At 36.4% G+C, this 16,386-nt stretch overlaps 1 protein-coding gene and 1 pseudogene across 2 annotated transcripts; both read left to right on the top strand.

Annotated features, from left to right (window-relative positions):
• Window positions 1–3,556: 3,556 nt before the first annotated feature.
• Window positions 3,557–7,423, top strand: LOC147517016 (SNF2 domain-containing protein CLASSY 3-like). Of its 2 annotated transcripts, XR_015211316.1 has the most exons (4): window positions 3,557–3,691; window positions 4,283–4,450; window positions 5,091–6,824; window positions 6,978–7,423. XR_015211316.1 is itself a non-coding variant. In XM_086589450.1 (3 exons), the coding sequence occupies exons 1-3, from the start codon at window positions 3,620–3,622 to the stop codon at window positions 6,132–6,134; spliced, it is 1,284 nt and encodes a 427-aa protein (XP_086445576.1). In that variant the 5' UTR covers window positions 3,557–3,619; the 3' UTR covers window positions 6,135–6,925. The 2 variants fall into 2 exon arrangements, 1 of the variants encoding a protein (XP_086445576.1); XM_086589450.1 differs by lacking the exon at window positions 6,978–7,423 and having other exon boundaries at window positions 5,091–6,925.
• On the top strand, window positions 6,500–7,117 carry LOC147517017 (SNF2 domain-containing protein CLASSY 3 pseudogene; annotated as a pseudogene).
• Window positions 7,424–16,386: the final 8,963 nt, after the last annotated feature.

Genomic DNA, 16,386 nt, shown 5'->3' with positions numbered 1-16,386 from the left:
TGTTTTGTACGAGTCATTTTTCAGTTTTGGTCATCTCAGTTTTAAAGCAGAAAAGAAAGTGGAGTACTATGAATAATGGATCTACCAAGGACTTCAAAAATGAAAGATTAAGATATACAGCCTGTGGATAAATTTTTGGAGGCGTAACCCTTTTTTTTGGAGACGTATGCCTTAGTGCCATACACTTGTACTAAATTGAGGAGATCATGGTACAAAGATTCACACCAGCTTTTGAGTTAGTATCCAATTCATGAGAATTAGGCAACATTAAAGGCGTTGCACCCGCAATGCAATATTCTGTGTGCAATGAGCTTAAAATGACTTAAGGTCAAGTCATGTTTGGTTGTATTGCCTACTCTTGATGTAGTTTGTCTGTTACGTGAGGACTTTTGGTTTTGTTCCAACTTTGAACACTTTTAGCTCAGTTGCATGTTCTGAAAGGGTCCGTTGTTCTGAAAAGCTTCATAAGAAAAATTGGAACATGTAGCTTTCTGCTTAGAGATGAGACATTTATAAGTGAAAACTCAATTAGAGAATCACTTGAAAATTGAAATACCAACACAACTTGAACCAAAAGCCCTTGAAAAATACAGAAATTGAACTACAAATGTTCAGTGTTGGAATTTTAAAAAGTTGAGAGCTGTGTTATGTCCTATGTTGTTAACCAAGTAAAATTGGTTTCCAACTAATGCTGTTAACTGATACCAAGAGGGTGAAATAACTCATGTATGGGGTGTAACTGATAAAGACATAAATGTTGCAATCAATAAGCATCTTATTTACCATAGTTGAGAGTCAAACAAAAGAATTTGGTCTTGGCGCCTTTTACTTAATATGGTACGGTTTTCTTCATTTTCTTGTTTCGTCATTCTTGCTCTCCATTTCTTTCTTCTGCAACTTCACATACATGGAAACCATACTTTTACTTCTCTCTTTTAACCCACTCATTCATTTACTCTTCCGATCCCTTTACTCAACAACCACCTTTCATTCCATTTATTTTTCACCCTCCTCCAACACAACACAAAAAACTCAGTTTCACTTCATTTTCTCTTATTCTTTCAGTTTTTCATTTTCAAAACAAAAAAAGAGAGCAAACAATGGTCGAGTTTCCGAAGTATGTAGCAGAGAGAACAAGACCTGGGTTGGATCACTATTATAGTGAGCTGTCAAAAGCAAATAAGAAGAAACAAGGTGGTACTCCTGCTGTATCAGTTATTGAGTTGTTGGATGATGATGAGGAAGTTTGGAAGAGAAGAAAGGTGATGGGGTAGAAGAAAGAGAGGGTTTTACAATGGGAAGATATTTGGAAGGTTGAATGGGAAAGGGAAGGCTTCTGTGCTTCCTTCTTCTTCTTCTGAAGATGTGTACGTGATTAAGGATGTCGAGTTTCCTTACGTTGTTGGTGGAGACAGTAATGATGAGAGTGAAGAAGTGGAGGTAAAGAAATGGTCAACTCCGGCAGCTGGTTTGCAGACAAAGAATATGGACAAGGGTAAAGATGTTGCTGTAAATGTTTCTGACTATGAATCTGGTGGTGATGATTCTGATGAGGAGGATAATGATGACAGCAACGATGAAGAGTATCGGGCTTGTAGTGATGATCCTGATGATGATGAAGAGGATGTGAAGAGGTATGTGGTCGATAGCGATGAAGGTACTATTTGGAGTAGAATTGGTAGGAAAAATGTCCAGGGTAGAAAGAAAGGGTTTAGGGAAGCATACAAAGAGAGAAAGGCTTTTAAGAACAATGATCAAAGTAGAAGGAAAGGGTTTTTGGGGAAGGATACGAAGAAATAAAGGGTTGGTTCTTCAAGTGATACTGTCGATGATGCCGATGACGATAATGATTTGGGTGATAGGAGGGGTAAAACTATTAAGAAAACTGACCAGAGTGGAAAGATTGGGGTTTTGGGGAAATTTGCAAAGAGAAAGGATCAGTACTCCAAGTGATACTGATGATGATACCAACGACGATAATGATTTCAGTAGTAGGAGGGGTAAAGCTGTTTGGAAAAATGACCCGAGTGGAAAGAAAGGGGTTTTGGGGAAATTTGCAAAGAGAAAAAGGTTTGATGATGGTGCCACCCATACTGATAAAGGTCGTAGGAAGGCTGAAACAGTTAAGAAACCTGTTACGAGTGCAAAGAAAATGATTTTGGGAAAGTCTACAGACAGAAAATGTGTTGTTTCCAATACTGATGAAGGTAGTAGGACTAAAACGGTTCATACACATGTTCTGAGTGGAAAGAAAGGGATTCTGGGTACATCTACAAACAGAAAATAGGCTATTTCTAATACTGATGATGATGACAGTGACGAGGAGGAAGATGTCAACAACAACGGTTATGATGAATAAGATGAAGCTCAGAATGGTGTGAGTATAAAGCAAGGGCCTTTGGGCAATTTTGCAAATACAAAAACTGTCGGTTCTCCAAGTCATGATACAGGTTGTAGTTTAAGAAGGAAACTTCATTTCGCAGGTGGAGAAAATAACAGAGAGAAGGATTATGATGATGTTGCTGGTTTCCGAAGGAGATGCTTTAGAAGAGGTAAAAATTTGGTTGTTGAAATTGAATATACTGACTTGTCTTACGCTGGTGATAATGTAGATATTGAGGAGGGTAGTAGTGGTGATAATGTCGATATTGGTGAGGATCGTGATGAGGATGTTGTTGATATGAACGGGATTGATGGTGTTAACAAATCTGTCTCCACAAGTGATTTGTCTGACGCTGATGATATTGGCGATGTTGGTGGTTCTGATGATGTTGTTGATATTGATGATGGTAATGGTGTTAACAAATCTGTCTCCACAAGCGACTTGTCTGATGTTGGTGAGGATATGGATATTATCGAGGATTGTGGTGCTGAAGATGCTGTTGGTGATAAACTTGATAGTGACAAGGTTGGCGGTTGTGACAATGCTGATATAGGTGAGGGTATTCATAGCGATCATGTTGCTGTTGATAACGTTGGTGATATTGATATTGACGAGGGTAATGATCATGGTGAAATGGGCGTAACAAAGGAAGTGCATTTGGGTATGTCCAGAAAGAGAAGAAATTTGGGGACGTCAAGTGATAAAGTTACTTTGAGAAGGAGTAGCTCAAAGTCTTGTTTTCGGAATGGTGGAGAGCAGGGGAAGAGGCACGAAAGGGGTCCAGAACTGAAAAAGAGATATCTGGAGAAAGTAAAATCTGCAGTTAGTGATTGGAAAGAGAGGGATGACAGAAGTAATGCTGAGTTGGAAAAGGGCTTTTCTGAAAGAGGAAAGAATGTACTCAATGATGCTAATGATAAGGATGTTGATGGTATTGATGATTATGTCGAACCTGACAATGAAGAGGATTATGAGGACAGTGATGAAGGGAATAATAAAGGTGAAGATGGTGCTGATGAAGTAGGGGGAAAGGAAGAAGTACAGTCTGTAGGTGTTCCGCCAGTCAAATCCCTCTTCGGTTTCTTTTTGAATACTATTTGGGAGAAGGATGGAAACCATTAGAATGAAGAATCAGTTTTACCAAATGGCGGCAAGAAACAAATTAATTATAAGTTCAACTTTGGAGTTGAAACGCCCAAGCCTGTGGAGAAAACAGAAGAAGAAAAATAACTTGAAATGCTCTGGTCTGAATATGATTTTGTTGTTGCCGTTGCATCTGGTGACGTTGGCTCCTCTGAAACTCCTGCTGTAAGTTTCTGACTTATTTCAAGTTTTCTTGATCTTTATAATTTACACTTCGTTATTAAAATTGAATCTTAATCTTTAGCATTGATTCACCTGCATACCTTTTGTCATGAATCCTATACTATGAGAACAATAGTATAAATGTTTAACATGAAGGATGTAAATGTCCACCTCTGTTCTTCTATTTCCTACGAGTGCCATTTTGGAAGGAAATAAATGTTCAGCATAAGGACCAAGCTAAACCAAATAAAGACAAGGAACTTCCTCTGCATTTGGTAAACTATGGCATTGAGAAACCCAAGCCTGTGAAAAAATGATGAGAACTAGTTCATATCTTATGGCTGATTATTGTTTTGCTCTTACATCCTGTGCGATTTGTTCCTTAATTGATTTTTCTGCATTAAGTTTGGTATTCATGTAGAAGTACAAGCAAAAGAAACAATGTTATGTTGATCCTAGTGTGTTTGTTATTAGCTCTGTTATGTGTTTTTGTTAAGCTTTGTAATCACATTGTTTTTGCTAGTATAAGTCAAGTACATGTGAATAAGTCAGATTTTTCCCATGAAGCTTACAAGCTTTCATGATCTTCTGCAGGTTGACACTGAAGATGCTAATGAATCAAGTGTGGAACTGGATCCATCTACAACTTCTTGTTATGGGAAGCAAGGGAAGCATGACTTTGTCATTGATGATGAAGTCGGAATCAAATGCAGATTTTGTTCTTTTGTGCATTTGGAGATGAAATATGTATTACCACCTCTTGTGAGTTTTTCCTCTTCTCTTACTTCACATTGACTTTTTGGAAGTTCGCAAACTTAGCAACAAATCTAAACAAGAGATTAGAACACTTACATTCAAGAGGGAATTCATCCTCGTCAAGATTTTGTGTATTAAGTATATCCCGAACTTCATTAAATGACTAACCGTTTGTACCTTTTTATTGGAATTTTGTTATTGATAGAGAAAAGTTACATTTGAACATGAGAACTATTACATCAGCCAGTGCCACATTATGATCAGAAATCTGATTATGATAGCTCCCCAGCCAATACAAGATAAAAGAAGACCCGAAACAACCAGACCTAGATCAATCTAAAGGCCTACAAATCGTTAATGCAGCCGGGGACATGCCCTTGTTACACTCTCTTTGTTCTTACTTAACGGCTTCTACTATCGATCAAAAGATCACTTAACAGAGTATGCACCTCTATCTGTTTTGTAGATGAAAGGAATGGACAAAGTGATGCAGATATACTTTTTTTTATTAAAACATAATTTTTAGTCTTCTTTTGGCTTCTATTTCATTAATGTTTTTATATCAACATACTCTGCCTAATGTAGATGTTGTTGAATAAAGTTGCATTCTCTTAGTGATTATCCATCTGGGTTCTGGATTTTATAGGAGACACAGCGTTATGAAAGATTGTTGAAGAAGAACTCTTCCGATGAAAGAGAATTGTCAATGTGGGAAGATCTTCATTTTGGTGATGCTAGTGGGGATTCTCAGGTTTCCTCTGATCCTGGTAACGGCACAGTGTGGAACATATTTCCACGAATCAGAGAGAGCATGTACCATCACCAGCAAGAAGGTTTTGAATTTTTATGGAAAAACATAGCTGGAGGACTTAATATTGAAAATTTGAGGAACTCCCCTCCTCCTGATCACATCGGTGGGTGTGTGATATCCCATGCCCCTGGAACTGGGAAGACCTTTCTCACCATTGCTTTCCTCCGGTCCTACATGGAAATATTCAAGGAGAGCAGAGCAGTAATCATGGCTCCAACCAGTATGCTACTTACTTGGGAAGAAGAATTCAAGAAATGGAAGATTGATATTCCATTCCACAATCTAAACTCTTGGGACTTTACAGGCAGGGAAGATAGGATGGCTCATAAACTAATACAGGGGAAAAACCGGAATAATAAATGGACCCGTTTGGTGAAGCTTCTCTCATGGAGTAAGCAGAAGAGCGTCCTAGGAGTTAGCTATAATTTGTTTGAGAAGCATGCCGGGGACAGATTTGTCATGGGTAGAAACAAAGAAAAAGTGGAGATGAGGCGAATACTACTTGAGAAACCTGGTTTGTTGTTCTTTGATGAAGGTCATATACCATGTAACAAGCATAGTCTTATCTGGAAGGCTTTGGGGAATGTTAAAACCGATAAACGTATAATTCTGTCTGGAACTCCTTTTCAGAATAACTTCGTCGAGCTTTACAATACTCTTTGTCTTGTAAGGCCAAAGTTTGCAGAGAAGTTCTTTCCCAGAACCCCAAATATCCGGCAGGCAAAATCTGATCTACGTAGTCAAGATGCAAGAAGGCTATGGGATTCACTTACCAACTCTATTGGTAAAGATGATGATCAAAGTTTATTGGATCCGTTAAGATCACTGATTGATCCATTTGTTCATGTTCATAGAGGAAGTAGAATCTCCCGGGATTGAGAGACCGTATTATTGTTTTGGTTCCTACTCCTTTGCAAAGAGAGCTCCTTGAAGAACTTGGGAAGATACAAAACCCACTTGAGCTAGAACATTCTGTTTCTTTGGCTTCTGTCCACCCATCATTGTTTTTAGATTGCCGATGTTCTAAAAGTGAGAATCCTTTCATGGACAAGGTTTCATCAGCTGAATTAAGGTTGGACCCTGCGCAAGGAGCTAAAACAAGATTTCTTATGGAGCTCATCTGGCTATGTGAAGTACTAAAGGAGAAGGTTTTGGTTTTCAGTCAATTCAAAGCTCCGTTTTGCATCATAAAAGACCAATTAAATCACCATTTCAATTGGACTGAGGGCGAGGAAGTTCTAAAGATGGATGGAAACCTTGATATGAAGAGTCGTCAATCACTGATCAATCTTTTCAACGATCCGTGTAGCAAAGCTAAAGTATTACTTGCTTCAACTAAGACTTGTCGCGAGGGAATAAGTCTCATTGGGGCTTCACGGGTCGTTCTTCTTGATGTTGTTTGGAATCCATCAGTCGAAAGGCAAGCCATTAGCCGAGCGTATAGGCTTGGACAGAATAAAGTTGTGTACACTTACCGTCTACTAACATCGGGAACAATGGAGGAAAGCAAGTATGACAGACAGGTTGAAAAGGATCATTTATCAGAGTTGGTTTTTTCATCTGCTGAAGGTTTTTATTTTTTTATCAGTAAAACTCTACTTTGTTTTTTGATCAGTAAAATTCACTTTGTATATATAATAATGATATTAAAGACTACAATCATTTCGGCCCTTCTCTTTTTGTTCTCCTCATGTTCCTTCCTTTCTTTCAAATCTGCTGAAGGTAATGGAAATAAAGAAAAAGATACATTGAGCATCCAAGACGACAGAATTTTGGAAGAGATGGTTGGTAACAGAAAACTCAGAGATGTGTTCAACAGAATTTATGTACCTGCGGGAAAAGACATGACTGAACCTTTTTGATCAGTTCCCAGAAACACCCAGTAGAAATGCTCCCATAAAGTTCTGCAGTCAACAGAATTGTTGGCAAGTTCATAAAGCAATATGCAAACAAGTGATTTAAGGGTTGATGCAAATGAGTAAGTTCTTCAAAGAACTATTGTGTCTTTGTTAGTTCTATTATATATAACTGGGAAATTGGTATTTGTTTACGTAGTCTGAACTCTATTAGAAAACCTGTTTATTGTGTATTAAGTGATTATATATGTCTTTACTTAATCAGTTGGTGTGGTGAACATCAACATTATTAGTAATTAGGCATTTCCAGTTCTCTCAAGTTGGAATATCTACTATGTAGTGTATGCAGTAGTTTTTAGTTTGCGAGGTTACGTTTTTATTTGTTCGTGTTTATCCTATTCCTAGAAATGTCTACATGTGGCAGAAGGCGTTTGCTGCTTGATCTTGAATGTTTAGTTGCTGGTCTATCTTTATGTCTTTATGGACGTGAAAACTGATCTTTAGTTAGTAGAAATTAGTTTAGTAATCTGTTTAAGATTTGCATTTTTAATATTGATTTGGATTTCAAAGCCATAACCTTAGGTTGGCATTTGGAAGGCATATCTCCATTTTTCATTTACTAGGAAATATTGTTTTACGAAGCAATGATATGGGATGATGCTCATATGCAGTCAGTTTGAGTTGTTTAGGATGGTAGGAGCTACTAAGATGGTTACATAACATTTCCTAGCTATTTCCCTGAAATTAAGGTTGATGCTACCAAGTCGATGCTAGAAGAGCTAATTAACAACAATCTACTCCACCTGTTAGTAAAGTTGCTTCAGTTGAAATATTTAATACCACCCAGTATAGAGTATTCATTCTGGATACAACGGCATATCCAGAGCTTGCAGAGGTCGTGTTCTCCACTTCTCTGTCACTTTGTACTTATATGTTGCTAAATTTTGAACTCAACACCATTTGACCATTTCTATCTCCTCGAACCGAAAAAGCGGATAAGACAAAATTTGGAGAAATGCAAGCAACAACAACACTAACATGCGCACTTTTTCCGTTCCAACGAACTCTTGATTCTTCTTCATCAACGCGTTTCTTACAATGGGCAAAACCCAAGGTGTGTGACTCATTTTTTTTTTCTTCCCGTTGCTTGTGTCATGGGGCTTCTTTTTATTTAGATAGTTACATATAATATTACTCTAACCCGTGAAACACTGTGTTGTCTCAATGTGTTGTTCATTGTGGTTGTGTTTTTATGATGCAGAGAAAATGTTCACAGAAGACATTGAACTGAGGCCTCGCTCCGTACCCACTTGGTAATTGGAATTCTCTTTGCATTCCCCTAATGGTCCAAATGTGATTTGGATAAATGATAATAATGTGCTATTTTTTCTTGTTGAATAAATTGAAGTAAGGAATAAATATTTTCGAATGGTTTGAAAATATATAAGGTTGAAATTACTGTGGATGTTCTAATTTTATAGTTGTTTTATTGGTGAAATAAGTTTACATGTTAGGAATTGAATTACAAATTATACAGTATTTTTTATAGGAAAAATATAAAAATAATATAATTAAAAAAAAAAAAAAAACTTAGATAACGGTTTTAGAAAAACTGTCATAGTGTAAACAATTTGTTAACGTATTTTTTCTTCGAACGTTCCAAGCATTTCTTAACTATAATTTATGACGGTTATATATGAGGTGTCATAATAAAATTTACCTACTATGACGTTTTAAAAACTAATATATGTCATAATGGGAGGAACTTTTAAGACGTATTTCTATAAACCATCATAAATTTAATGAGGGGTTTTGGTTGACTTTTTATGACACTCCCAGTCTTACGGCTATTTTTTTAATCAGAAAGTGTCATAATATGTATTTCATGACAGCTAAAAATTGTCATAAGAAACCTTTTTTTTAGTAGTGTTGGTGGTTAAAAAATATATACGAGTAGTTTATTGCTATCAAATGTCGAGTAGGACATTTGATATCATATACGCTTATTGCTTTTGGTACCAAATGTCCTTTGCCATTTGAAGAGATCCAATGCCTTGAAATGTGGTGAACTTCTTGAAACGAATTCGTTGTTGGAGAGGTATGCCATATTGGAAATTCAATTGAATAAACAAAAGCTGGAGGGTAGAGAAAGCTCTTCCCGATGCTTTTGTGACATTTGTGGTAAGTTGTTACCTCTGAATTTTGATATGGAATTGGAACAGAAACAATAGAATATAATAGGATAAAAGAATTCAACTGTGGAAAAAATGGAATATTTCAGTCCACATTGTCAGATGAAGAATGGTCCTGACAGTAGTGTTGACATTTTGAAAAAAAGTTATCTGTGAGCGAATTGAGATGTAACTATAGGGGAGAGGAAGATGTGTAGTGAAATATTGTGCTACTTGGATTGGATGAATGTTGATTTTGAAGCCTGTATTTTAAACATTTGAGGTGAGTGTGTTTGCACTCTTGCTATGGTTTTTGGTCTTGATGCAGAGTGTGAATCGTTATCTAACTAGGAAACATTCAATCAAGATCAGTGTTCTAAAAAACGGCCTAGGCGGCCGTCTAGGCGGTGCCTAGCCGTACTGTATTTCATCTAATCGGTTGATAAAACGGTGGGCCGTTTAATCGGGCCTAGGCGGCGGATTAATCGGCCTAGGTGGGGCTGGAAGGTTTAGAAGGTCCAGTTTGTTTTTTTGGCCTTGTTACAAGCCCAATTAAATTTTAAAAGCCCGATTAAATTTAAAAGCCCAATTAAATTTAAACAAACAATCGGGCCTCACCTTCACCAAACCTCTCGTTCTCTCCATCAACAAACCTCTCTCTCTGACTCTCTCACTCATCAGCTGCTCTCTCTCTCTCTTGATCACCAGCAAGGACAAGGTCAAGATCGGTATGTATTTCTTTTCTTAATCTTCTTTTCTCTTTTTTTTTCTTCTCTTGAATCTTCACCCTAGCATGTCTCAATTTGTTTCTTCTAAACCGATGTCGATAGGAGTGACCAATGTGCAATCTTCACTTTTTATAAACCCAAAACACGATTTGTTCTTCTCCTTTTTGATGGCTCATAACCGGAGTTACCTTTGGATTCTTGGAGATTCCAAAACACGATTTAAAGCTACCGATGCATACCCATTCTCACTAAACTTTCTTTGTATCGCTTTGTAATCACAAATCATGCATTAATTATACATATAATCATATATATTTAAATATATATTTAAATATATATATATATATATATATATATATATATATATATATATATATATATATCGGTTTGTCTAGAGTGCCACTCTTATAGTGACACTCTTATCTCACTCTTCTCTTGAGCCGTCGGATCTCGCCCTCAAGATCTGAAGATCTCATTTACTGATAAAACCGATATTTCAAAATTTCGGTGTATTTCAAAATAAAATAAAATAAACGAAAATAACAAAATAAACCGAAATTTGGGTTCTCTCTCTCTACGACTCTCTCGGCTTCTTCTTCTCATCATTTGGCAATTTGGTTTCTTCATTCGGCTTCTTCTTCTCTGACAGGTATCATTTGGCAATTCAACTATAGTGCACTTTTGGTTATGGTGCTTGCCTATTGGAACGTTTTAATTGACACTTGGATTGTCATTATACCATAAAAACTTGAATTTTGATTTAATTTAGGCTGCTATGATTATAGTTATGATTGATACCCTCATTTAAAGACGGCGACAATTTCGGTGAACTCTGTTAGAGTTTTGAACTCTTTCAGAGTTCGGTGAACTCTGTCGTATTCTTCATGCCGTATTCTGTCAGAGTTTTGAACTCTGTCAGAGTTCGGTGAACTCTATCAGAGTTTCGAACTCTTTCAGAGTTTTGAACTCTGTCAGAGTTCGGTGAAGTAGCATATTCGGTGAACTCTGTCAGAGTTTTGAACTCTGTCGTATTCTTCATGCCGTGATTCGCCGAGTTTTGAACTCGTCGAGTTCGATGAACTCTGTCGTATTCTTCATGCGTGATTACGCCGAGTTTTGAACTCTGTCGAGTTGGTGAACTAGCATATTTGGTGAACTCGTCAGATTATTCTTCATGCCGTGATTCTCGTCGAGTTTTGAACTCTGTCGAGTTCGCGACTACTACTGAGAATAACACTTATACCACTGTTTTTTAAGTGTGGTATAAATATATTTACCAATCGTTATACAACCGTGACAATAGGTGGTGTGGTATATATATAATAGCAAAATTGTGGTATATATATTTAACAGATACCACGGTTTTTCAGAGAACCGTGGTTTGTATGCCCATTATATACCATGGTTGTCAACAGAACCGTGGCATATAAGCTATTGAAACCGTGGTTTATATTAGTGTATGTGTTATAATACCGTGGTATATAGTTATACTAAACACTACGGTTTAGTCCAAACTGTGGTATATATATATATATATATATATTAATAATAATGCTAGTAACAGTCTTCCACTTAAAAACCGAACCTGTATAACAAAATTTACACAGCCTGCCTATATACAACATTTCCATCTTCCCAACAAATTCCAAAATGTACAATAAACTATCAAACATTGCAAAAAAAGATAATAATAATAAAAAAAAAACTTCCATTAATTTTTTGAGTGCACTAAGAAAACAAACTTCAAATTCCTTTTCATAAATTAAAAATGGAAGACTCATAAATTAAACTGGAGGGGTCCGAACATAGCTAAAACTCATCCTCATTCGCTTCCGACTGAAATACCCCATTTTCCTGGATGAACTGAATAATATCGAGTCGAACACCGTCAAGTTCATCTTGCGTGTATGTCTCCTTCAGTTCTAGTTAAGTTACATGGTTGACATATCCCTTATCTTGAATCACCTGCAAGAGAGAAATCGATAAGAACTTCCACATTCTTGACTGATGAATATCAACTATCAACCTTAATAGAACATAAAATAAAGAACATGTACTCGCACAACATAGACCAAAAAGCTAGTTTAGGAATATAAGTGATTGAATGCCGCCTTCTTTTAAAATCTTCAGTAGATTACCAACAACATTTAAGATTATTGGCTTGAGACCTAATGTGATGTATACATGTTTAAAGATAACACATGTCAAATGGTAGTGTAAAGTGCTACAAGCTTACAATGAGGTAGAGCAATCGAACTTGAGTAATTCTCAATGAATGACAGCAAAACTTAACTACAACTACACCACCTATTGGAAAAAATTAAAAAAAAATAAAAATAAAAAATAAAAAATAACTACACCAGCCATGAGTCAATACTTGACGAAGTGAAAGAAAAAAAATATGAAAACACTTACTTTGGCCATGACTTAATGCCGAAATTCAGCAAACCTACAATACTATTGGCCGGTTTCATTCAGATAGATCCCTTACCACCACAAAGATATTAGGAGCATGCATGCATGCACCATTTAGGTAGGAGGAAAACTCCTATATCTAATGAGTCCAATTAGTGGATCACTTTTATGGTAATCTTAAAAGCTATGTAACCATCCCATCAAATAATAATTTCTATATTTCTGATTTTCTGTGATCATCGTAATTTAATCAAACTTATTTTAGCTTTGACCAAATATACCAAGGTGGGAACATTTGAATTCTATGACCTTATTCCCTTCCAATTTCTAACATGTGCAAACTGGCTACTAAAAGTGGAATATATGTTCAAAAGTATAACCGGGGCCTTCTTTGTTTTAATAAAATGACTAGAAGCAATGTTTTCAGTATATATAGATTACAACATTTAAGTGTCAGGAAGCTAACATAAACCCTACAAGGTAAGTACCAACTCTACCCACTTCGTAGTCATTGAAAGCATTGAATTCACACAGGTAAAAAAATGAATATACCTTGACTGCATGCGTTCGAGCAGAGATTTTCTGGAAGCCAGTCTCAATGTACTTTATGAAACCTCACATCCCTTATGTCCTCGATCAGAGATCTTACCTTTAAGAAAATCGAACATTAAAGAGAACAGTCAGAAAAATCCAAATGGATAAAGAAAATGGGCATAAACAGTCATGTGACTCACCATATATATATACATCTGGGATGTCATCAAAAGCACTGTTGTCCAAAAAGAAAAGAAGGATAAATGCATCAGAGAAGCAATACTGCAAACATATGAGGTTCAGCTTGAACTACATACTGATCAAATAGAAGCTTTCATATTGGAATGTAATAAAACGGTAGTGGCTGAAATTCTCTAGGGGAGTCACGTTTAGCTTCCAAGACTCGTGTCAACTTTTCTGAATATAGAAATGGAAGTGTATATTCAATTTGAGATATACTATATATACATATGGTCAATATATTTATCTGGTATAGAACTCTTATGCATTATCTAGAACCATCCAGCTTGTAAGTGATAGGAGTGGAGCTTGTTTATACTATATACCGACATCAACAATAGCTTTAGTGTAGCAAGGTCGTAACGCGCTGTATCTTCCCATATCTTGGTCCATAGCCCCTCCCTACTAATACTTCCTACTTCAGCACTAAACACCAACACCAACACTGGTATAGTTGCAAGATATATCGCATGGTTGATAAGATAATGGTATCCTAGTTTCAGATACTTAAGGTTCATCGATTGACCAAAATCAGGTAAGCGATGACATACCCTTACCGAGAAAGTTAGTGAACCTGCATCGGGACACGATGATTCAATTCCACGGTTAACAATCTCGGTAGAAAGAAGAGCTTGTTCTCCAACCATTGTGGATGTGAGAAAGAGACCAAAAAAAAATGTGAAATGTGATTGACTAAAGAAGATAATGAAGGCAACAAATACAACAAAAATTCAATTCTCAGTCATTACTCGTGGTCCTTGCTATAATAGTATAATGCACCGAATGACACTTGTCTTTGAAAGATATCTGAGACACTCATAAATCATAATCATAAAACAGCGCCAAAGTGCATGTTTAGTGTCGAGACTCATTATGTATCAATGCTACTTGATTTGTGGACTGGACTCTGAGGTGCACGTTAGCTTGGACTACACAAAATTCTATATTGCACATTTGAAGTAAATCAACAGTTCAACGGCGATCATGAAAAAAGAGTCGAATTGTAGATTATTACCTCGAAGGCGATCATGGAAAAAAGATGAATCGTTCTTTGGTGCGAAACCGGTGCTTCTTTGAATTGTTGAGATGCCACCGATCCTACCGGTTGAATTGTTGATGAACACCATGGTTGGGTTTTGGATCCGCTCTTTCTTCGCACTGAAGAAGAGAATGAGAGTGAGAGCCACATTACTACTTAAGTATAAGTAGTAACCTACATTTGTTTAAATCAACTAAAAACTACTTACGATTGAAAAGATGCTTAGCTAGCGTTTTCGTTCGGCATAAACTTCGACAACTAACAACCTCTCATTTCCTTCACAACAACACCCAATCAAATTAGCCAACCTCTCATTTCTCAATAGCCCAACTAACTTCGCCTCTTCCTAAAAAACACAAAAAAATAAATTAAAATTAAAAATAAAAATAAAAAAATAAACTAAACGAAAAATTTGAGGTTAGAGATCGAACGAGAAATTGGAGCTATTAAAATCCCCCCACCCCCCTCATAGTGCCTGGGGAACGCAAGTTTGATCGAGGATTTATAATGAAATAGGATTGGAGCTGACCGAATGGACACTCAATAGCAGAGCTCGGTGTAGTGTAAGTTACATTGACAAGGATACATGCGTCCTTATGTGACATTGATACGATGTGTCTTACACAACGATATATTTCAAATTGAGGTATATCAGATGCAATATGTGTTTGTGTTCTATCCGACATGATTTTTTTTTTAATATGGCGTGTTCATGTAACATGGAGTCTAACAAGTATAATTTTATTCTTTGCCTTTCTAAATAATATTTTCCTTCCTCCAATCTAAATTTGTCCCCATTAAACTTGATCCTTCCTTGTGCAAATTGACTACTTCTGTGAAAACCAACCTATGCCTCTACATATAACTCTCATCTTTCTAAACGCCTCAAGAGCATTAGCATGGCTATGAAACCAACAAATAAATTGGATCTATTGCACCCGGGGAGAAAAATAAGATGTTGTGTTCGATTTTAGATAACAGCTTATGATAGATTGGATACAACACATTGTTTCTTATCTATCACTTTATTTTGCTTGATGGATTCTACTCATCACAGTTCTAACAGAATGTTAATAAACTAAGACGCAAGGAAATCTTACATAAAAGGAGAAATAAACAATACAAATAAGAACTCATTATTCATTGTAATGCTCAACGCTAAAAAAGAAATATTCATATAAACCTTGTGAGTCATGATCAGACACTAAGTTCAAAAAGGTTACCTGGCATAACTTCAGAAGGTGGTGCAGAATATGAAACAAAAAATAAGGTCATTTGAATAAGACAAATCAACACACACTTTCCAACAAGATATGGATTGCAAAGAATATAAAAATCACTCACAAAATATACTTACTTATCATATACACTAGACTGTTGCAAGGAAGTTTGTGAACCACAAATTAGTGCAATGGACTTGAACACAGGAAAGCACCAATTACACGAGTAAAACCACAATTATAACTTCGCTTTCTGTAATTAACTTCCCTTACGGGCCATATGAACTAGAACACTTGTCAAGTGCTTTGATTAGGATTCTAACAGCACCACCTCTTAACATTTATGTCCGGTGAGGAAAAGAAGCGTCGCAAGAGAACACATGAATAAGTGATGTTGACTTATAAATCAAACTAAACAAGACATTGATATACACCTTGGCACATGGATGTTCCAATAAGTCGGCAAGAAAATCAAGCGACCTATAAACCGGAAGACGGTGAAAGAATGTTAAGAACAAGAAATATAACATACATTCTCGTAAAATACAAATATTCTTGTCCTACAACAATAGTAGCATATATCACCTTGAAAACATCTCAGATCGGACAAAAAATGTGCTTCGAAACATGATCATGTATCCACGAGATGATAAATCACGAGGAAGAATGATAGCACTATCCGGTTTTGAGACGCAATCTGAACTATAAGAACTCGAAGCATATCTTGTATGACCCCCAAAGGCTGGTTAACATGAAAGTCGACCACAATTGAGTAAGAATATTAGGGAAAACAACATTCTTAAATAAATGTCAGAGAAGAAAATAATAATGAAAACCTTAGTCCTAAACAACATGAGAGAGAATGCGAAATGCGAGAACAATTTGGGCAAATTTTTGAGCAATGGCCGTTAATCGCTCAAAGAAGATG

This window comes from Coptis chinensis, chromosome 2, assembly GCF_015680905.1.
Source record: "Coptis chinensis isolate HL-2020 chromosome 2, ASM1568090v1, whole genome shotgun sequence".
Lineage (NCBI taxonomy): Eukaryota > Viridiplantae > Streptophyta > Magnoliopsida > Ranunculales > Ranunculaceae > Coptis > Coptis chinensis.
This window is presented reverse-complemented; position numbering and strand designations above follow the sequence as displayed.